Source organism: Gekko japonicus, unplaced genomic scaffold, assembly GCF_001447785.1.
Source record: "Gekko japonicus isolate JY-2015 unplaced genomic scaffold, Gekko_japonicus_V1.1 scaffold1004, whole genome shotgun sequence".
In the NCBI taxonomy this organism is placed as follows: domain Eukaryota; kingdom Metazoa; phylum Chordata; class Lepidosauria; order Squamata; family Gekkonidae; genus Gekko; species Gekko japonicus.
Window position 1 is genome coordinate 52,776 of NW_015161430.1, and position 23,210 is coordinate 75,985.

At 45.0% G+C, this 23,210-nt stretch overlaps 1 protein-coding gene across 3 annotated transcripts in view; it reads right to left on the reverse strand.

Annotated features, from left to right (window-relative positions):
• Positions 1–23,210, reverse strand: part of ZHX1 (zinc fingers and homeoboxes 1) — a 35,929-nt gene that overhangs the window by 5,515 nt on the left and 7,204 nt on the right. For 2 of the 3 annotated variants that reach the window (XM_015428966.1, XM_015428965.1), the window contains exon 3: positions 6,084–8,909. In XM_015428966.1, the coding sequence (XP_015284452.1) occupies positions 6,087–8,681 (2,595 nt within the window). In that variant the 5' untranslated portion in view covers positions 8,682–8,909 and the 3' untranslated portion in view covers positions 6,084–6,086. Of the gene's footprint in view, positions 1–5,388; positions 8,910–23,210 lie in introns of those variants that run through there. The other variant, XM_015428964.1, reaches the window with a different exon arrangement.

The window sequence follows — 23,210 nt, forward strand, 5'->3', positions numbered from 1 at the left end:
AGGAATGATGACTCTGGAGCAATGTTCCCTCTAAGCTGTGGAGTCTTGTGAGCAAAAATTCTAATTCGTGAGCTACTGGCATTAAAATTGTGAGCGAATGATTTGGCTACTGCATAAATTAGATTGCTCTGGAGCCATGCTTCCTGAGCTAAGATAAAAATCCGTGAGCTGGAGGCTAAAAAACTGTGAGCTAGCTCACACTAACTCAGCTTAGAGGGAACACTGCTCTGGAGGGAATCTTTAGATCTGGCTATGTGTGTAAAATTTCTGTTTTTGGTATCCTTTATCCTCCAGCTCGGTATTCAGTTCTCCACCTTGTAACAAAACTGTTCACCTTTTCTATGACTCTGCTCAGCCTCTTTGCTGTTCACAGGTTCCTCTCCCTTGACCCCACTGGTCCAAGCCTTGGGGTGGGCCCCGCCCCATGCCGCATATATGCCTTCCAAACGTTCATCCCCCTACCAAGGGACTGCTGCCAAGATGGCTTTACACTGGTGCTCGTTTGTTCCTGATGCTTCTTGTAGCATGAACATACTAACCGTAAGTCAGTCGCTAGTTTTAGATATTTATGTATTGTACTGTGTTTTTATGCTGTTAGCCGCCCTGAGCCTGCCTTGGCAGGGAGGGCGGGGTACAAATCCGAGTAAATAAGTAAATAAATAAACAGGCTCCCGAGGACGACATATTGAACTGGGGCAAAAAGGGCAGGCATGAAATTGCAATGAATATCCCAAAACCTTCGTACACGAGAGCCAGATAAACTGAGCACTGATTCTGTGCTTCTTCCGGCTTCTCCTCGTAGAATTTAAACTCAGTTTGCCATCTTCTGTGCCCTGGCTTCCACAAGGACCTTTGAGCCAAACATGTCACCCGTGAGCTCTGTTTCTCCGACCATCCACGAAAATCGAAGTGCTCTTTCGACCGCATCCCTTGTGGTGAACAAGGATTGCCCATCTCCTAGACAAAGTTTCTTATGACGTCTTAGGATGTGCTAATACCGTGTTTCCCCGAAAATAAGACACTGTCTTATATTTATTTTTTCTCAAGAAGACACACTAGGGCTTATACCACAAATGCATAGAAATCCTGCTAGGGCTTATTTTTGGGGTAGGTCTTATTTTCGGGGAAACAGGGTAGTACAGCGGCAACACTGAGCAGTGCCAGACATTTGTAAGACTTGCTTTAGGAAAGCTGTGGCGTTTCAACAAGGGGGGGGCGGAGGTATGAGCCCAGTCTGGTTAGCAGCAAAGTCAAAACTGAGCACATTACAACTTCACCGGTCTGAGATCAAATCTTGGGGTTTTTTTGTTGGAAAGGTGACGTTTGCATGAACACAGAAGGCACTAACTCATAATTTGATCAAAGTACGATAGTTTCGCTTCTAGGGAGAATTCAAGCTCGATGATACTATTTTGGTATTCTTAACCCTAAGCCTACAAATACCCATAGACATTCTTTTAGCATTCTTTTTTTTTTTTAACCTTTGGATTTTGAGCCTATTAACAGAAAACTCTCCATGTACTTGTGGGCTTTTGCCTTAAAACCAGAAGGAAGAGAAGGATTTCCTTTACAAGAAAATAGAAATCCCCAGGATTTTAACGCGAGCTCACAGGGTATTATAAGTATGCCAGGGGCAAAATACTGCTTCCCCCCTTCAGGAGTACCTATGTTTAGTTTCAACACTGAAAAGTCAACACAGGATGGTATGCAATGCAATCCTATGCAGGGTTACACCATTCTAGAGCCACTGACTTTAGTGAACTTAGAAGGGCAGGGCGTAACTCTTTTTTAGGAGTGCACTGGTTAGAGAGCAATCTTCAGAAGGTCTACTCTGGATCCTACTCAGATCTATCCAGTGGGCTTAGTCCAAGGAAAGTGCCTTTAGGATTGCACTGTTAACCATGGCCATTTCCACATGATAAAACTGTTCCGAATAAAACGTCACTTAGTGACAGCAGAGGCTTGAGAACTAGATCAGCTTTTCCCACTGGGTGGGGGAGGGACCGGCTCTTAAGATATGTTCCCCGTATGAGAGTGGAGCAGGACAAATAATCCTGTGACAGCAAAAACAAGCTCTGTCACCGGGCCCGCCTTCCACACGCACGGTTGGAAGTCACCACCCTGCCATGCCTCTAGCAAGTCCAGACATGCTCCTCTCTGCTGTATTTCATCCTGTGCATTACTTCCTCAATAGCTCCTGCCATTGCGAAAGGAGAATGTCTTTGAACGCCTTTAGAGCTAACAGTATCCGGGCCCTGTTTATCTGCCATTGAGGAATCGGCTTGCAATGTCAGAGCCAAGTGCGGATTTGATTGACTGTGCGGATTTTTAAAAACATTGCTTCAGCAGCAGGGAAACTGTAGTAGAAGAAGAAGAGATTGGATTTATACCCCGCCCTTCACTACCCAAGGGAGTCTCAGTGCGGCTTACAAACTCCTTTCCCTTCCCCTCCCCACAACAGACACCCTGTGAGGTAGGTGGGGTTGAGAGAGCTCGACAGAAACTGTTCTTTTTTTCAAGAACAGCTCTTATCAGAGCCACGGCTTGCCCAAGGTCATCCAGCCAGGTGCAAGTGGAGGAGTGGGGAATCAAACCCGGCTCTCCCAGATTAGAGTCCGCGCACTTAGCCACGACACCAAACTGGCTCACATAGCAGCCGTTGCATGGCAGGCTCTGGTTCCTATGGCAGCCATTTTTGTGGCAACTGTTACGTGGTTGTGCCCACTGTGCTGTGTCAGGATTCCAAAGGTGCCCACGGGCTCAAAAAGGCTGGGGACCCCTGGCGCAGCCCGATCTCATGAGATCTTGGAAGGTAAGCAGGGTCAGTGCTTGGATGGGTGACCCTCAAGGAAGGCTGCAGAGGAAGGCCACGGCAAACCACCTCTGCTTCTCCCATGCTTTGAAAGCTCCTTGACAGCACTGGCGTTTGTACCTAAGGCGGTTCCCATTCCAGAAAGAATGTGGTGGGAGGGTGAATTTTCCTAGCAGATCTGGCTGTGAGGTGGCTGATCCTGTGTATATAAGCTCTTTGGTGGATTAAGTCTGAAAGCTTTCACATTGAGAAATTGTATGTTTTAGATCTTTTACTTTTGGCCTTTACAACTTGGCCGCTACCCTGTTTGCCACCTTAAGTCCAAGGAGATAAGGCGGGACAGAAAAACCTTAAATAAATAAACTTACACGAGAACCCCGGTTAGCATTAACCTTGGCTGGTGCACTAGCAATGCTCAACCATGGCTAATGCCCCCAAAGGGAAGGGAGCACACATTCCCCAGCCAATTTACCAACCATGTTTTGCGGGAAACCAGCATTATGTCTGCACCAAACCAGGGAGTAGGGCTTCAAAGGCATATCTGAGTGCTAAATTTTTTATTTTAACAGATCGAATAAAGTTCCAATACTCTGTTGGGTTTGGACCTTCAGACACTGAGGGAGAGGAATGCAGCTTTCTGGACAGTAACACTGAACAACAACAAAAAGAATGATCTCTTATCAAATGCAGAGCCCTTCTGAAAAAACATGCCATTGTGGAACCACTGGAGTAGCTAACTGCCTGAGCTTATTTCCATTTAGTCTGGTCCTACTAGCTGTACAATTTATTCACTTGGGCTGACACGGCAAAGGAACACAAAGGAGGCAAGTGGGAACTGTGTGAACTACCTAGCAACACCCAAACCTGGAAAAACAGGAAATGGCACCCTTTAACTTGTCCTATGAATTCAATCAATGGAGTCCTGGCCAAAACTTGAAGACTGAAGGATTCTTTCATGAATCTGTAGCTGTTCTGCATCTTCAATTTCATACCTGCCACAAACCCAGAAGTTCCTAAGAAAGGAGTTGTTGACATCTGCCAGGGGTACCATGACTGCTAACTCCACCCCATTTAGGTTTACAAGAGCCTTGACCGGATTGGATCATTGACTCCCAATGGGAACAAAGTACAAATCACATTCTGAAGATTGCCCAAGCTTGAAATCAATAAGGAGGCAGTTTGCTTTCTTGTCTTTTTGCTGAATGATAGTCAAAGAACTGTGCAGGACAAAGTGGTCTTGTTTCTTATTTACTTGATTTCAGTGTTTGAGGGGTTTATCTATTTATTTGTTTGTTTATTTAATTCGATTTCTATCCTGCCCTCCCCATGAACGGGCTCAGAATTAAAACAATTAGAACAGAATTAGAACAAGCCTGTATTTTCCCTCTCTGGTAATGCTTAAGAAGGTTTAAACCTTCCTCAGTTCAGGGAGGCTGTCTTTAGAGCTCCTGGTCTTCTAAACCAAGGGATGGTCAAAGGGAAGCTTGCAGGTATCATTCAATGTCCATCCTGATTCCGTTCAAGTCTCCTCTGCCCTTCTTCTGATGTGATGATAGAACCAAAGATGCTGGAAAGCCCAACTGTACTAATGTGGTATATAACGTGGTCTATATGAATGTTAAAATTGGATACCCAAAGGAGTGTGAGTAATGGAATCGTAACAAAACTGTATGCAGAGGAAACAAATACTTTAGACATGATCAGACATCTCCCAGGAGTCTGGTACCTTTCCTGTTTCGACATAATCCTCTTCAAATATTTTCACAAACCTCTACAGATACAATGTTGCTGACTTAATATCAACATATCAATTGCGATTGCCACAGATGTGATATCAAAAGCTCTTAGATCAAAAGAAGCCACAGACCAGCTTAGGAGGCCTCAAGGCGATCACTGCCTCCAACGATGTTTCACACCCAAAAACTCAGTTAATTCCTTTTGTGGCTTCCAAACAATGAACGACAGTCACAACAGTTAACTATTTATACTCTTTCTCTCTGTGTAAAATTACATGCCACATGAGTGCAGTTGTGCATTTGGGGTTCTATCAGATCTGTGGCCGCTATTCGTTGTTGTTTGCAATCTCCACTTCTTACCTGGCAGGCGCTCCTCCACCAGAAAAGGATGTGTCATGTCTAGAGGCAGCCAGGTAAGACGTGGTGCCTCACAGGCCACCCTTGGACTGGATCATGCAATTCCTCAAGCAAGATGGAAAAACTGGCAGAGTGCTGGCAGTCTGGTGAGCAGTGCTCCAATGACAGGAGGGGCACCAGCCAGCAAGAGTGTAAAGCTTGGCTCTCCTCAGCCAAGCTAATTGGTATGTACATCTGAGGGGTAGAGAAGAATAAAGAAGCCACGGCCTCAAAGCGTCCGGCTATCCCATGCTGAAGAATCTGGCAGTGGCTGCTTTAAAGCAAAAGCAATCCGTGCAAATATTTTAATGTTGCTTCTCTTGTTATATCTTTCAAAGAAATACGCTAGATGGGATTCTGAGGGCTTCTGCCTATGGAAGGAATCTTTAGCTTACACTTTTCAAAAAGGATGCATTACTGAAAGCAAGTTTTGGTATTGGCTGCAGTATTTTATCTCGTTTTTAAATATGATACATACCAGTTCGATTTAATTAAAACAAAACAAAAAAACAAAACATACTTCTGGCCCAACCTTCGCTCCCTGAAGACAGCTTGAGAGAGAGTTCTGTAAACGTAGCACATGGCTCCATATGTAACAAAGGTATTCCTCCCTCCCCTCTATTCTAAAAGCAACCCACCCCTCAACTAAAACCATCGAACAAACCTCACCCCATTGCTGCCACTTTCCTTTGGTATCCTTTATCCCGACCCATCTTGTACACCTTCAAAATCTTCCTTATGCTGGAAGGGAGGAAGACAAACACTTTCGCAAAAGGAACGCTACAATCATACCTTTTTGTTTTTGCACTTATTTTTCTCCGGCAATATGAGGAAAACAATAAAATGCACCTGTGTCCTTACAAGATTTTAAAAAATAAAACATAAGGCAATAACATGACGTATCCCCTAGCAGTAGAGATGTGGAGGGGAGCTGTATCTGAGGGGTGGGGGTGGGTTTGTAATTCCAAATCTTGGACTTGCTTTTCCACTTCTGCTAACCAAGACTAAGTCAGCTGCATGAGTCGGCGACTCAATCCCCCTTTCCCAAGAGTGACCAAATTCCAAGAGTGACTAGAACCAGCACCAAACTCTTGGCGCAGCACAGCAAGATTACGGTTCCCCACAACCCAGGAACTTACATGTCAGTCTGATTTTGAAAGCCTACGCCTAACATGCCGAGGGGGTTCCCAGTTGTCACTGTCATCCGTTTCTTCATCATCCTCTTCCTCTTCATCGTCCTGCTCATCCAGCAGCTCCTCCTCTTCCTCCTCCTCCTCCTCCTCAAACAGCTCGAGGCCTTGTTCAGCTCTTCTCTGCATATCTGCAAACCACTCCCTGACCTGCTCGTATCCCATATGCGATCTGGCAACCAGCTCGTCGAGGTCCTGTTCGTTAAGGAATTTGTGTTTTAGGTAATAATCCTTCAGGATCGCCTTTCCAGTTTTAAATTTGATGACCGGAGTCCGGTCCCAGTGTTTGATCCTTTTGTTCCCTCTTGCTCGCCCACGAGGCCTTCCTCTCCCTCTTCCCTTTGGTCTTCCTCGCCCTCTCCTCCTGGAACTGCTTTGACCATTCATACTATTTGCATTGGGCCCTTGATAGGAGTAGTACCATTTCAAGCCACCGTTCTTCCATGCGTAACGAGTATCTCCAAACCAACTAACAATCTCTGGCCGAGGAAGTCCACTTTCTTCAGCCAGCTTGTCATATTCTTCCGAAGACGGCCACTGAGTCCGGACAAACGACATTTTCAGCATATGGAGCTGCTCTGGTGTCTTTTTACTTAGCTTTCCTGACTTCTGAGCCCCTTCGCCACCAGATGTCTCTGTGGATGTTTCCTTTGAGATGCTTCCATTGCTCTCATTTAGTTCCTCACTTTCCTCGCTTAAATTTTTGGATTTCTTCTGTTCGGTGAACCAAGCATCAATCTCTTGTCTGGTCAGATTAGTTTCTGACATTATTCTAGCCAGTTCATCATCTGTAAGGATGGAATTATTGTGAAAACTGTCTTCGAGGACTTGCAGTTGCTTGGGGGTCTTCTCTTTGAATTTCAGTGGGGTGCCATCACATGCATTCCATGATTGCTTCTGCTGAGGCGAGGCCAGTGTTGGGGACTCATTTGTTTCATCACTCGAATCAATGATGATAGTGCAAGAATCATTGCTAAGATTATTATAATGGTTATGCTTTGAGTTTCGCTGGTTGTACCTGGTGTCACTGAACCATTTTTTGATCTCCCCTTTCGTCAGGCCTGTTATTTTCATGAGCCTATTTATCTCAGAATCTTGAGGAAAGTGATTTTTAAGGTAGCTGATTTTTAGCTCCGTCAGCTGTTCTTTTGTTTTCTTTGCACGCACTCCAGCAGTGTCTGCATTTGCTACAACCACTTCCGATTTGGTAGGCTGAGGGGCTGGGACAGCGGCTGGGACAGTGGCTACTTGCTTGGTTTCAGCAACAGGCTGTGCAGTTTGGACTTGCGCCTTCTGCAGCTGGGGCTGATTTGGGACCCCCGCCACAGTCAAAGCTATTGGCGCTGTCACCGGAAGCGTACCTGCGCCAGCAACCTGCGTAAGAAGTAGGCTGGGCTGACCAACAATTTGGCATGTCTGCAGAATGGAAGGCAGACCGTTGCTAGCTGTTGAAATGTGCGCTGGAATCACCGTAATTGTCTGAGGGACCGTGTGCACGGTGCCATTGAATTGCTTCCTCCTTGCTTCTTCCACTTCCTCAGGTGTCCAGCTGACCCCATGTTTCAGACGCTGGGCAGAGAACCAGATTTTGATCTGTTCCTCGGTATATTTCGCTTGATTAGCAAGAAGTGTGATCTCTGACACGGTTGGATAGGGAAACTTGTTGTAGGTGTTAAGCAAGAGGGCGTTGTTATCCAAAGCACTGTTGTAGGTCGGAATGCTGTTGACAGGGATCAAGACTTTCGAAATTAAGTTGGAGTTCTGCGGAGATGCTATGGTGGCAATAACTTGTGTAGGCTGAATCACTGCGGTGGGATTCACAATTGTGCTAATGGTTTCCGTAGCTGGCGTATTACTTGTGCTGGTGTCTGAAACGGAAGAAACTGGCTTTTCTATTATTTCCTCACAATCTGGGTCAGTCTCGGTATCTTTTTCTTCCCCAGGACGTTCCTCAGCAGCACCGTGAAGAACAGCAATCCGCTTGGTCTCGTTCTTGTTTTTCATCATTTTCATAATGGGGGTTTTGCTAATTGAGATGCCCGAATAGGGAGACTCAGATGCTTCCGTCTCTTCAGCTCTGTCCTCGTGCACGAAACTCCCGTCGAAAGTAAGATCATTCACCGTTTGCTCGAAGACTGTCTGATTGTTACGTTTCACCATGGTCAGTTTAAAGTTCTCCTCTCCTGGGTGGTACTTCACATTATGTTCCGAAAGAGCATCATACCTTTTGGTAACAAACTTGCATTCGAGACAGATGTAAGAGGAACTTAGTACGACATTGGGGTGTTCAGAATCGACGTGGAAAGTAAACATATTGAGATCTGTAGTCTGAAATGTGCAGTATTTGCATTCGTATCCTCCTTCAACTTTTTTGTTTTGCTGATTGTCCGGGTCCACATATTCTCGAGAATCCTCATCGCTCATCACACTTCCAGCTGGTGTGATCACAGGTGGTCCTTCCTCAACATCAGACACGGCTTCCAATTCTGGGTCTGGCTCACTTGCAAGGACCATGCAGGGTACAGTGGATTTTCGTTTACTTGCCATTCTGCTGCAATTAAATATATATATCAATGGAACCGATGTTGGTACTGCCACTTCAGAATTTCCAGATGCTTGGTTTTACTATAATGGCTTTCAGGTACAATAAGTCAATGCATGGCAAACTCCGCACATTTATCGTGTTAGCAGCATTGTTGTAGTGCAACCTGGTCAGACTGTAACTTGGCAGTCCGAAGGATAAAAGAAAGAGCAGCAACTTCTTAACATCTGCACCTGCGTTACAAAGAGAAAAAAGAAGAGAAAATGAGATTGTTTATATGGAGTGGCTGCTGTTGCCAAACACCTTCCTACATCTTCAGTTGTATCTTATTCCAGCTATTTCAACAAGACTACCACAGGAATGTTGCAACCCGGGTACCACTTATGGAAATCCAAGCAAGACACAACACACCAGGGAACTGATCCTGACCTGGATGGCCCAGGCTAGCCTGATCTCGTCAGATCTCAGAAGCTAAACTGGGTCAGCCCTTGTTAGTACCTGGATGAGAGACCACCAAGGAAGTCCAGCGTTGCTATGCAGAGGCAGGCAATGGCAAACCACCTCCATTCGTCTCTTGCCTTGAAAACCCTAATGGGTTCCCAATAAGTTGGCTGCGACCTGACACACAGATATCAGGGGACTCAGTAAAGCATCCTCGTAGTGCTGCCTGCCTATAACTGTAGGAACAACGGTGGTCTGTCCCCCCTGTCCCCCCCAATTTAATTTTATTTTTAGAGAATTAGATTACGGAGTTGCTTAAAAATACATAAGATACAAATAATAAACAACATAAAAGTGATATCAGAAAAATCTGGAACATTCAAGGTTAACAATGGAAAAACATAAGCCAAGCCAAATTTTGAAAATATATAAATTCAGAAAACAAATTTAAAACTAGTATGTTTTCGTAAGTAGACATGAGTTAATAGCACCAATATTCCTAAAAACTATAATTTGTAGGTCAAGTCAAATTAAGAATATATATATATTGAAAACAAGTATAAAGCCAGCATACTCTCATAACAAAAACAAAATTTCAAGAGAGCCAGTTTGGTGTAGTGGTTAAGTGTGTGGACTCTAATCTGGGAGAACCGGGTTTGATTCCACACTCCTCCACTTGCAGCTGCTGGATAACCTTGAGCAAGCCGTAGTTCTGACAAGAGCTGTCCTTGAAAGGGCAGTTTCTGTCAGAGCTCTCTCAGTCCCGCCTACCTCACAGGGTGTCTGTTGTGGGGAGGGGAAGGGAAATGAGTTTGTAAGGCACTCTGAGACTCTGAGTGGAGGGCGGGGTATCAATTCAATCTCCTCTTCCTCTTCTATATTATAATATCAATATATCAATTGGATATGATCCATTTAGAAGCGATTCATTAGCAGAGATAAACTCAATTACTGGGAACCAAGTTTGAATAAAAACAGACATTTCAGAGCTATCATTGCTTGTGGGCAAACTATCTAGAATCTTTTCCATTATGTACCTATCCCAAACACGATGGTACCAAGTAGATATAGATGGAGTTTTAGAGTTTTTCCATGCCACACCTATAGACCACTTCGCAGCTGAACATAACAGCAATCAGATTGCATCTAACAAGTGGAACAGACGAATGTTGCCATAAATTTAAAAGCATAACCTCTGGGGTAAAAGGAATCAAATAACCTGTTATCCTATGAATATTTTGATGGACCAGTCGCCAAAAGATCTCAATGTGTTTTCAAGTCCACCAGTTAGGCATAAAAGAGCCATCCTCCCCACAGCCTTTCCAACATAGAGATTGACATGTCGAGTTAATATGATGTAATCAACTTAAAGGTCTGAGTTTGTATATTTATCGATTTTGACCTAAAAGGAGTTGAGTTCCAAATTGTAGACCAATGTATAGTAGATAGATTAACATTTAGATCATTATTCCATGAATGAACATAAGAGGGTAGGGATCGTCCACTCAGTCCTAGTAAGTTTATATAAAATTTACCAGCTGCAGTATTAAATTTGAGTAACTTTTCAAAACCTGTTAAGTTTCTCAGTAAACTGTCTCTAATCCCTGAATTGTCAATAAGGTGTCTGAGTTGTAGATAATGAAACCATGGAATAGGTTTCCCCAGCTATGAGTCTAAATATATCTTATCACAAATAGTGCCTTCTGATGTTATATCCAGAAAACAGGTAAGATGTGATGATCTCCAGACTTGCAGATGGGCTGGCCATCACCCAGGTTCAAGCTTTGTTTGTACAACAGTTAAGTTCCAATTAGCACCTCATTCGGAAATTGCCATTAACATACATTTCTCTATGTTGAAAACTGGTTTTAATTCAGATCAGCTTCTCAATTATCCTATAGCCTTATATTGTTTGATCAAACCCTTCAGAGGGAAAAAAAACAGCTAGTACATTTTTTACAACAATTGCTTCCATTCATTCTTAAACCCTAGGGTACTCAAGCTCTGGTACCGCCATTAGACTCCTCATATCTTGGTAAGTGTTCCTTATTCTCAGGTATGTTGACAAGAAGGAACATGACTAAGTGTGTCCAAGAAGGAGGAGACAAAGAGTAATGGCAAGAGAAACACAAGCTGCACAGGCCATATTTATTGAGAAGAAGAAACTCCTAGCTTACTTACAATGTATAAATACTCAAAGCAGGCTTGGCAGGAACAGTCCAAAAATATAGGGTGCCCTAGGCTAGGGTACCCTATCTACCATACCGCCACACTATGGGGAGGCTGGAAAAGTGCACCCCCACCTCCCCCAGTGCAGGGAGGTAGGACGACCATGCTCACCTTCCTCAGAGATGCAGCGAAGTAGGTAGCTCTTATGGACGGGCATGAACTGGCTCACAAACTAACATTCGTCATGAATTTTGGCAGCTTTGTGATTCACAAAGCAACGTTCGTGAACTGAAGGGCTGCCACAAACTTCCACAAATTTCGATGCAGTTCATGGCAGACTGTGAAGAGAAGAAAATGGGTTTACTTGGCTCTGAGCCATTTAAACCCCTGCTTTCTGCTCTTCAAGAAAAACAGCTGTTGGAAAGCCACGGGGAGCAGAAAGCAGGGATTCAAATGGTTCCAAGCACTTTCACCCCCAGCTTTCTGCTCACTGCAGCTTCTGGTAGCGAGCAAAAAGCAGGGGTAAAATGCCTCCCAGCTATTTCACCCCCTGCTTTCTGCTCCCCTGGCTTTTAGTGTGGAGCAAAAAGCAGTGGTTTAAATAGCGCCAAGACACCTAAACCAAACAGCTGTAGCCTTTTCCCACCTCCCAGATGGTCAGGCAAGGCAGGGAGAAAAGAGCTGGGCCTGCCTACAGCACACACCCTGATGAAGAGAGCGAAGGAGGGAGCAGGCTCCCTGCCAGCCACTCACTGGGACAGACCCCAATATCACAGGCAGCAAGGCGGGTTGCTGCCCCTGCACCTCTGGCACACTGAATGGGCTGCCCCTGGGGCTTGAAGGCACTTAGAGGATGTCTGCAAACAGTTCTACATCCAGCCAGTTTGGTGTAGTGGTTAAGTGCACGGACTCTAATCTGGGAGAACCGGGTTTGATTCCCCACTCCTCCACTTGTACCTGGCTGGATCACCTTGGGCAAGCCGTAGTTCTGATAAGAGCTGTTCTTGAAAAAGAGCAGTTTCTGTCAAGAGCGCTCTCAGCCCCACCTACCTCACAGGGTGTCTGTTGTGAGGAGGGGAAGGGAAAGGGGTTTGTAAGCCGCTCTGAGACACCTTCAGGTAGTGAAGGGCGGGGTATAAATCCAATCTCCTCTTCTTCTTCTCTTCTTTAGGGTAAGATCGGCATTTTTTGTTACACAGCAACCACAAGCAACATCATGCCAACCAACACACAACCTCCATTTCAAGCAGTCACCTCTACATTTCCATGCAATTAAGGCCTGACCTGGATGGCCCAGGCTAGCATGATCTCATCATATCTCGGAAGCTGATTAGTACTTGGATGGAAGGCCACCAAGGAAGCCCCGGGTTGCTACGCAGAGGCAGGCAATGGCAAACCACCTCTGAATGGCTCTTGCCTTGAAAACCCCATGGGATTGCCATAAATTGGCTGTAACGTGACAACACTTCCCACCACCAAAGCCTGCAAATCGCCTCCCAGTCAGCAACCAAGTCTCATTAGTTCCTAAGGTTGCTAAGGACAGTCGGCCAATTATTTTTAAGAGCATGTAGAGCAAACTCATCAGTCACCCAGAGACAGACATAAGCCCACTGGATATAGTTGTTTATTTCAGAAAAATCTGTATGCGGCTTCTCGAGACCAGCTCACGGCTAAAACAATAAAACAGAACCAAGCCACGCAAACAACAAATCATGCCAATAAAAACAAATCAATTAACAAGTCAAGTCAATAAAATCATGCCAATTAAAGCAAGCCTGGGCACAGAAACAGCCTAAAACGAGACTGATAAAACAGTCCACAGGCTAGAAGCAGTTGCAGTGGCTGGATTTACTGGGAAAAAAATGGTAAAACATTCTTTAAAATGGGGATGGCTGAATAACATGTGCTTAACCCCGGGGGGGGGGGGCACGGCAAGACCCACTTACTGGAGAGCCCTCCCCCTACTGCAAAACAAAACTATCTACTTTTTAGACATGGATTCAATCAAGCCATTTTTCAACTTTGTGTTAACAGAAATGACCATTCAGGTCCACTGGTTCTTTCTGAAGTATCAAAGTTTCACACTCAACACCCAACACGCATGAGAAAAGGGCCGAAATTAAAATACAACTTTCTCTTGCTAGCCTTGACAGTGCCCCAAATCCACCATCCTGGAGGCGGGTGCTTCATCTTACCCTATATGGGTTAGGTGCTGGGGGCACAAGTCCTACATGGTGAGTACAACCCGTACAATTAGTAGGCAGCAGTGTGAAGCTTCTGCTTCTCTTAGATTCATGGAATCGCAGAGTTGGAAGGGGCCATACAGGCCATCTAGACCAACCCCCTGTTCAATGCAGGAACAGCATACAGCGTCCCTGACAAGTTCTTTGTCCAGCTGCTGCTTAAAGACTGCCAGTGAGACAACATCACTCACGACCCCTCAATAGGATGTGAAAGTGAAGCTTGGTGAAAATGAAAAAGAGAGAGAACACGGGAGAGCTCAAACGTCATGGCAGGTTTCACATACAGACCAGAAGCTTGTTAAAAAAAATGCACCTGAGATTTGTCTGGATTGTTCTCTGGTCTGGATAACGGCCCAGGGGCAGAGGAGAAAAAGCCATTTAAATGGAATCATAATTCTTATGATTAGCACATGGAATTCACTGCCACAGGAAGTGGCGGCGGCTACAAGCATGGATGGCTTCAAAAGGGAATTAGATAAGCATATGGAGCAGAGGTCCATCAGTGGCTATTAGCCACAAGGTATAGATAGGAACTCTGGGGCAAGTGATGCTCTGTCTTCTTGGTGCTTGGGGGGGGGGCAACAGTGGGAGGGCTTCTAGTGTCCTGGCCCCACTGATGGATCTCCTGATGGTACCTGGTATTTTTGGCCACTGTGTGACAGAGTGACTGGATGGGCCATTGGCCTGATCCAGCATTGGCTTCTCAAGATAGGTTGATCTCATTAGATCTCAGCAGCTAAGTAGAGACAGCCCTGGTTAGTATTTGGATGGGAAACCATCAAGGAAGTCTAGGGTTGCTATACAGAGGTAGGCAATGGCAAACCACCTCTGTTTGTCTCTTGCTTAGAAAACTCTACAGGGTTGCCATAAGTCGGCTGTGACAATGACAGAACTATGAATGGGCAAGAACCGGCTCATGAATGAAAGCATGACAAATTTTGACCACTTTGTGGTTCACAAAGCAATGTTGGTGAACTGAAGAGCTGCCACAAACTTCCATGGCAGGGAGCAGAAAGCAGGGGTTTAAATGACTCGGAGATATTTAACCACCTGCTTTCTGCTCCCTAACAATTTTGGCAGGGAGCAGAATGCAAGGGGTTAAGTAGCTCAAAGCCATTTATACTCCCCAAGAAAAGCAGGGGTCACTAGGGAGCAGAATGCAAGTGGTTAAATAGCTCAGAGCCATTTAAACCCCTGCTTTATACTCCCCAAGAAAAGCAGGGGTCACTGATACGAACCAGTTCAGTTTGTGATTGCGAACCAACCTCTTGGTTTGTGGTTTGAACCACGAACCAAACTGCAAAAATGCAGTTCATGCCCATCCCTAGACAGGACCTTACACGCATATATCAGGAGACTCAAAGCCTCCTGGTAACTGTTTGCCTCTTGAAAACAGCAGGAGATTCAGTCTCAGATTTCCTGCTGCATCATGTAGCTGTGGTCAAGGCTCTATGGCAAAACAGCCAATTGCTATCACCCCCTCCCATTTATGCACTGTAAGAATTGTAGTGGAAAGACTGTGCATACAATGCACATCACGTTGTTTCAAGCTTGAAATACAAAGCATTGCATTATATTACTAACAAACAACAGGAGAGGTCAGTGTTAAAATAAAAGCCAGTATATGACCAATACAGGCTGGACTGGGCAGAGACTGGAAATGTCCTCATTACATTAGCTGAATTAATGACTTGGGTAGGGTGTGCCCCTCCAAAGAGAGAGTTTGAGAAAGTCAAAGTTTAGAATAAGAAAATGAGCACAGCCTTTTGCTTGAAAAATAAAATTGACATCTTAAGCCTCTGCCAAGGGGAAATATTAGAAATGGTTTTTATTGGAAACAAGAACTGTGGGGCTGGATCCAACCAGTTTTTCTGCTGGTGAAAGAGGGAAGGTGATGGTCCCCTCTGATCACCAAAAATGCTGTTCTGGAAATGATGGGACCCGTATGGACAAAAGGCAAGTAGGAATGGCTCTGTAGTAAGGAGGGGAATTAGGAGCAATGTTCCCTCTAAGCTGTGGGGTCTTGTGAGCAAAAATTCTACTTTGTGAGCTACTGGCATTAAAGTTGTGAGCAAGAGATTTGACTTTTCTGCTGGTGAAAGAGGGAAGGTGATGGTCCCCTCTGACCACCAAAAATGCTGTTCTGGAAATGATGGGCAAAAGGCAAGTAGGATCGGCTCTGTAGTAAGGAGGGGAATTAGGAGTAAGGTCTGTATTAAGGAAGGAATTGTGTGAAAAGGGTGGCTGGATCCAATCCCGTTTCTCTGCTACTGGTACCAATCTGTGGGTTCTCAATTATCCCCCTCCGCCAAGTAAGCCTCTGAATCCCAGTGCTCGGAGGCAACATCGGGGAAGGCCTCAGCCTCTACGCCCTGTGTATGGATCTCCAGAGGGAATAGTTGGCCCCTGTGTGAGACAGGATGCTGTACTAGATGGACCACTGGTCTGATCCAGCAGGGATCTTCTTATGTAAGGTTAAATGTCACAAAACAGAATTTTACTTTGCAACTCTATTTAAAGTGGTAGCTATAAAAGTATTTAAAGGAAAAAAATCGGTATGGTAGGAACGCTGGAGGAAGAAACAGCGTCTGTCCTATAACAGGGCTTCAAAATCTTATTTGCATGGCAAACATCTCTTCCTAAAAATGGCAAGTACAATATTTTTCTTTGCACTACCAATGAAAAAGGGCGAACTATTCTGCACCAAAAAACATGCTTACGAGCCAGGACTGAAAACAAACAAAGAAACCCACCCAAGTACCTGATTGCTTATATATTTGAGGTTGAGGTCACCAACAAGTCTGGAGCCCAGGGTCCGAAAGGGGGCAACAATTAGTTCTGCATGCCTAACATGGCTCAGACCGAATTGCCCGAGCAGCAGAACCCTCCCCCCCCCAAGCCAAGAGGACATTCAACAGCATTTTGTGCACAGGGGATCTGCTGTTCATCAGGCAACCCCTATGGGGGCCCTTTGGCTGAAATAGTGCAGGCAACATGGTTGACTGGCCTGAGTATTCTGGCAAGGTGCACATGCAAATATTCGAATTACCTAAAGATCTCTTCATCAGGCAGAGCAGAACGTTGGAACTCTTTTCAAGTTCTATTGTTACAACGCAATAATCTGAATTTTATCTGCATGTTAAGATTTGCACAGCATTTCCATGAGCAGACAAAATAATTGGAGCTGGCAAAATATGGAATTGACCTGGGGGTGGGGGTGGAGAATGATAAATCTTGGAATGACTATCTATAGGGTTCTTTTTTTTACTACCCTTTGTTTTTGTCCTTTGTACACTTGGATACACAGTGCCAAATACTGAATTTCTAGTACTGTGAAAACCAGGGAGACACTTTGAAATTTAATTTCCCCCTTCTAGATGGACCAAAAGACTATTAGGCTATGATTTCAGGCACTGTGATCCTTCTAAAATGTATTTCTTTAAAAAATCAGTTCTTTAGGCAGCAAGAAACTGGATGCGCTAAAGGGCTGCCAATAGCTGTTTACTCGATCCTTTCTAGTAAGCTGGAATTCCCTCCGGCTGTTGCTTGAAAAGCAAGGTCAAGTTGACCCCTTAAAGTGAGAAAAATATTGATTAAAGTTTTCTTTTCAGTCTTCTAATCTTCTAAAGCACCATGTGCCTGTGTCTTGATTAAGATACCTGTCCAGTTTCATCGCCTCCCTCCCAACGCTTGTAAAAAAATTTTTGGGGGGGAGGGGCCTGCAGCACATACACCAATCTTATTATTTAATACTTCAAAACATTTGCATGCCTCCTTTCCACTCAGCTTAAGGTCGCCAAGGCGGGGAACAATTAAAAACATTAAACCCAGTTTTTAAAATATACATACAATACAACAACGAGATAAAACACATAAACGGGAAGGAGGGTCAGTGACGGAACACCCAACAAAACACCACCAGTGGAAGACGGAGGGGGTAAACGAATATCCCTGGGGAGGGAATTCCATAATCTTGGTGCCACAACCAAAAAGTCCCTTTCTCAGGTTGCCATCTGCCCAACCTACAATGGCAAGGCCTCCAAAGATGACTGGAATGGTCAGATAAGAAGAAGAAGAAGAGAAGAAGAGATTGGATTTATACCCCGCCCTTCACTTGGAGTCTCAGAGCTGCTTACAAACTCCTTCCCCTTCCCCTCCCCACAACAGACACCCTGTGAGGTGGGTGGGGCTGAGAGAGCTCTGACATAAACTGCTCTTTCAGGAACAGCTGTGCCAGAGCTTGTGACTGACCCAAGGTCACATCAGCAGGTGCAAGTGGAGGAGTGGGAAATCAAACCCGGTTCTCCCAGATTAGAGTCCATGCACTTAACCACTACACCAAACTGGCTCCATAAGTCCATACAAGAGGAAGTTCTTATGGTATGCTGCCCCCAAGCTGTTATACAGCTTTAAAGGTCAATACCAGTGCCCTGAATTGGGCCTGAAAGCGAAATGGGAACAAGACTGGAGTTGCACGGACACCTACAACCCATACTCCACTGGAGTCCGGGTCATTTTAACCTTCAATGACACTGAAAACTGAAACTAGCATATAGAGTGAAACTGACAGCATTACATTTTGATGAATATTATATATGTTCTCACTGGTGCCTTTGCTGCTGTTCCACTCCTCTACTGCCAAAAGGAAATTAATATAGGATTTATTTGTTTTCCTGGGCAACTGGGGGCCTGCTCAATGCAGTCATCAAGGAGGATTTTTAAAAACTCTATGACTCACAAAAACAGGGAGCTTTTGGAAGGGGAGGGGATCCAACCGAGGCACCCCTTCCTGTGCAGCATCTTCCCCCACCTTATATATGGATACTCAGACCACAGATCCAGTCAACAAACCCACACTTATTAGTGTAAGGGTACACTTGCCTAGAGCAGGGCCATGGTGGCTCAGAGGTTAAGACGCTGAGCTGTAGACCAGAAGGTCTGTAGATCGGCAGTTTGAGACCCTAGTGTCTCGTAATGGAGTGAGCTCCCGTCTTTGGCCCAGCTCCTGCCAATCTAGCAGTTCGAAAGCAAGAAATTGCAAGTAGATACATAGGTACTGCTCCAGTGGGAAGGTAACAGTGTTCCGTGCACCTCGGTGTTTAGTCATGCCGGCCACATGACCAAGGAAATGTCTTCGGACAGCGCTGGCTCTTCGGCTAGGAAACGGAGATGAGCACCGCCCCCTAGAGCTGGATTCAACAGGCTTTCAAGCAAGGGAAACCTTTACCTTTACACTTGCCTACCCACTGCAACTATTCTCCTAAACAGCTCCTGGAAATGCAAACTGAGCTCTTGGGGAAAGGGTTTTTTTTTCCTAAGTTTCCACGGGCTCTTGCTCCCTTCCCCAAGATTGGTTACAATTTCCCCCCAGCTTTCACGAAAGCTTCTACCCTGAAAATCTTGTTGGTTTCTAAGGTGCTACTGGACTCGAATCGAGCCACCAAAATGGATAAGGGCCAGTTTCCGAGTCCGGGAGTTCCACTGTGAGCTCTCTGACTGGGAGGGAAGGACCAGTCCCTCCTCCCCATAGCGAGAAATTCTCCATTAAGCACATGGTCCTTATTCAGTAATCCATTTTTTTAAAAAAGTGCTCTGAGGGGTTATGAGGGCCACAGGGCGGGGTACCCTGGCAAAACAGGAGAAATCATAATGAATTTGGAGCTCGTAAGCCCACAGTTCAAGGCAATGACTTAACTTTGTGGCCTATTTCCACATTTCTTCCCAGCTTGTGGGTTTCCAGCTCAGAAGTAGGTCACGGAGCCTGTGAAAATGGGTCACAGGCTCCTGCAGTTTTATTGATCTGAGCAGAATTTTGCTCGGATGCCTGAAGTAATGGTTATAAAACAGGGAAACTTCAAATGCATGAAACCAATCGCTGCCAAGGACCCAAGGTCCAAAATTCACACAATGATATCGATGGGCGACCAGAACGAAGTACATTTGGACTTGTGAAACCACCGGCCTGTTTGATCCCCACGCCAAACCAGTCAGATAAATTCAGTGTTTAGCCAAAGGCTAAGCAGCCAGCTAAAAAAAAGTTTTGGGTGAACGGGAAGAAAAGTTGAGTCTTATTTTTCTGGTTGGCCTGCCTGTTCCACAACAAATGACTAACACGAACCGTGCGCAGGCAGAGACAGTCTAGCAAACAAAGTTCTGTGGGCCACCCACTTTCCCAGCCTTCTCTCCACGAATGAAGCACTGCCTTTCAGTGCCCGTCTTTCCCTTGTCCCACAGCCAACCAAGTCACTATAGAGATGGCATAAAACAAACTACTCAACGGTGTCATAATTTCAATGAAAAAGGATAGCTCTGATTTTTAATAGACACCATGTACAGCTGTCACTTCTGAGGTGGGCTGCTGACTCTGGGTTGGAAGATTCCTGGAGATTTTGGAAGCGGAGCTTCAGGAGGGTGGGGGTTTGGGGAGGGGAAGGAACTCAGTGGGATATAATGCCACAGAGTCCAGCCTCCAAAGCAGCCATTTTCTCCAGGCGAATCAATCCCTGCTGTCTGGAGATCAGTTGTAATTCCAGCAGCTCTCCTGGCCCCTCCTGGAGGATGGCAACCCTACTTTTGAGTATTGCTGCATGGAAGAAGCCAACATTTTCATTTTGAGATTTGAAGGCAAGGCGTGAAATCCCTCAGAGTAGAAAACAGGCACGGCAAAGATTCACCTGCCTACGTTTTGTGGTCATCGTTACTCAATTTCTCCAACAGAAGTTGTTCGAACCAAGTCCAAACGAAGAGATTTCTTTGGATTTGGTCCTGGAGCCGGGTCTCAATCGGGGTCAAGGCAAGATCCACCTATGTGACTACCTGGATAGTTTGGAGTGGTGCTGCTAAAACAGCAATTCACTTGAAGAAACCTGAGTCACCTAAATTTGGGCTCTTTGTGAAGCAGGTGCTATAGTATTTCAGATACCAAGCCCCCTGGTGTTAGTAATGTAACCACAAATCCTTACCGGGAAGGGGTGGGGGACACCCACAAACCAGTGTGATTGTAAATTCAAGGATTAAAAAAACACTTTCACAAAGTTAGAATTGAGCCCCATTCATTTTTTTTAACGAGCCACCAGTGTAGAAGCCAGAGGCAAAGGGATGGCCTCTTTCCCATAGTTTCCTAGCTCACTACCACTAAAACATAAGAACATAAGAGAACATAAGAGAAGCCAATGTTGGGTCAGGCCAATGGCCCACCCAGTCCAACACTCTATCACACAGTGGCCAAAAATACCAGGTGTCATCAGGAGGTCCACCAGTGGGGCCAGGACACTAGAAGCCCTCCCACTGTTGCCCCCCCCCAAGCACCAAGAAGACAGAGCATCACTTGCCCCAGAGTTCCTACCTATACCTGATGGACCTCTGCTCCATATGTTTATCTTCCCCAAGTCTGTTACCTGTCCACATCCCTCTCCATCAACAACAGCACTCACGCACCTGTTCATACCCTAACTCGGGGTCAACAAGCCAAACTAAATCAGAATTCAGAGCCAGAGATCAACAGCCAGTATAAGAAAGTCTATTTGCATAAATACAAATATGCAGCTTGACCTTACTGATAATTAACTTTTACAAATGTATTTAAATTATTTTAGTCCACCTTTCTCACTTGGACTCAGGGCGGATTCCACAGTCAATACAATCAACAGGATGGGGTATTCAGTAAACAATACAATGGGATTAGAGTTATGGAACTAATTGGAAATCTCGAAACAGAACTGAAGCCAAGCCTTGACATGACAGGCAACAACAACATGGCAAAGTCTAAACACAAACAAATTACATAGCAGGATCCTAGTTTCACTAAGCTAAACACAGTACTATAGACCACCGTTTGTGAATCATTTAGTACAGTCATTCGGTTCACTTTGTGAAGCACTCAGAACAGTGTAACTTTTTTGCCTGCGAAGAAAAGCTTCCTTGAATAGTTCAGTTTTGCATAGTTCACACAAATGTTGGACACATTGGTTAACAATCCGTAAAGTTTCTGCAGCCCAGATACTGGTAGTTGTGAGTCCTTTATTATGAAAAGGTGCACACAAGGCCTCACAATAGGTGACAAATATACAGAAGAGCAGCCAGCTCAATTGTTTTAGTGCACTAGCATGAATTGGCGTGCAATTCACACTTGGATTCTTCATCCCCATCATCTTCCTTTCTGCAAAGCATCTTTAGTCTCATGAATTTAGTCCCATAAAAATTGTTGCTTGCCATTCCCTTCGCCTACTGGTCATTCCAGCATCCCACCTACCTTCTACAATATACTTTCAGGCTTCCTTTTCTTTTTTAAAAAGACCCCTATTCAGTCTCATACTGAATCAGATTTGGTTCTAGAGCCATAGGCTGCAGATCCCAGCTCTGACTTCTATATGAGATCCCCCCCCCCCCCAAGTTCTCATCCTTTCTTTTTTCTAAGGCTGTTTTCACACATTGGAAATAATGCAGTTTCAATCCACTTCAGCAACCGTTTGCAAGTACATCTTGCCAGTTGCAAAATGCATTGAAAGTGCATTAGTGTGTGTGTGTGTGAAAGTTCCCTAACTCTCCAGCCTCCTGTGCCTTTTCTCCCCACCTCAAGTTTCACCTACTACTTCCTTTCCTCTCTGCTCCATACACGGTCCATCTATTTTTCCTATCATCCCATTTCACAGCACCTCTTTCAATCACTATCTTTTGAGTTCCCTGTCCATTAAGTCCCCCATCTTAGACCTTTTTTCCTACCAGTTTCCCCTCCCTTCCAGCCAACAGACCCCAGGCACTATGTGAGGCCCTCTCCATGAGCCCGACACTGGCTTCCTTTGCATTATCTGTATTAACGGTCAACATAATGACTCATTCTTCCCACTTTCATCAGTTAGAATGCTTGTGAACATTCCATGACATCTCAGCAATCTTAGCCACAGAAGATACATGAAAGCCGGTACTGAGATATCATGAATTTTATACTCTCTTCCCTTTTACAGTGATGGCTGTTATGATAAAAAAGATTTTAAGAACCAGTTTAACCTATCTGTGATTATGTGCATGTGATTATCTTTCCATTAAGTGTGTGTGTGTGTGTGTCAGAGAGAGAAGGCAAGAGTGTACCTGCCAATGAAGTGTGAACAAAAGGAATCTATTCCGTTGCGGCAAAGTTCAATAAATCAGGCATTGTTCATAGGTAGGGCTGACCCTTTTAAAGCCACCTATGTCTGTGTCCACCACTACATAGCAGCAAATTCCACATTTTAATCACCAGCTACATCAAGAAGTATTTCCTTTTGTCTGTCTTGAATCTAGTGCCCATCAGCTTCATTCGATGTAAGAACATAAGAAGAGCCATGCTGGATCAGAGCGAAAATTCATCTACTCCAGCATCCTGTCTCACACGGTGGCCAACCAGTCCCTCTGGATAGCCAACAACAGGGAGTAGAGGCCAAGGCCCTCCCCTGATGTTGCCTCCTGGTTCTGGGATCCAGAGGTTTAGTGCCTCTGAACGTGGAGGTTCCCCTCAGTCACCATGGCTAGCAGCCATTGATAGACTTCTCCTCCATGAATCTATCTAAACCCCTTTTAAAGCTGTTTGTTCCTGTGGCCATCCCTACACCTTCTGGTAACAAATTCCAAATTTTAATCACTCTGTGTAAAGTAGTATTTCCTTCTGTCCGTCCTGAGCCTACTGCCCATCAGATTAACCCACCC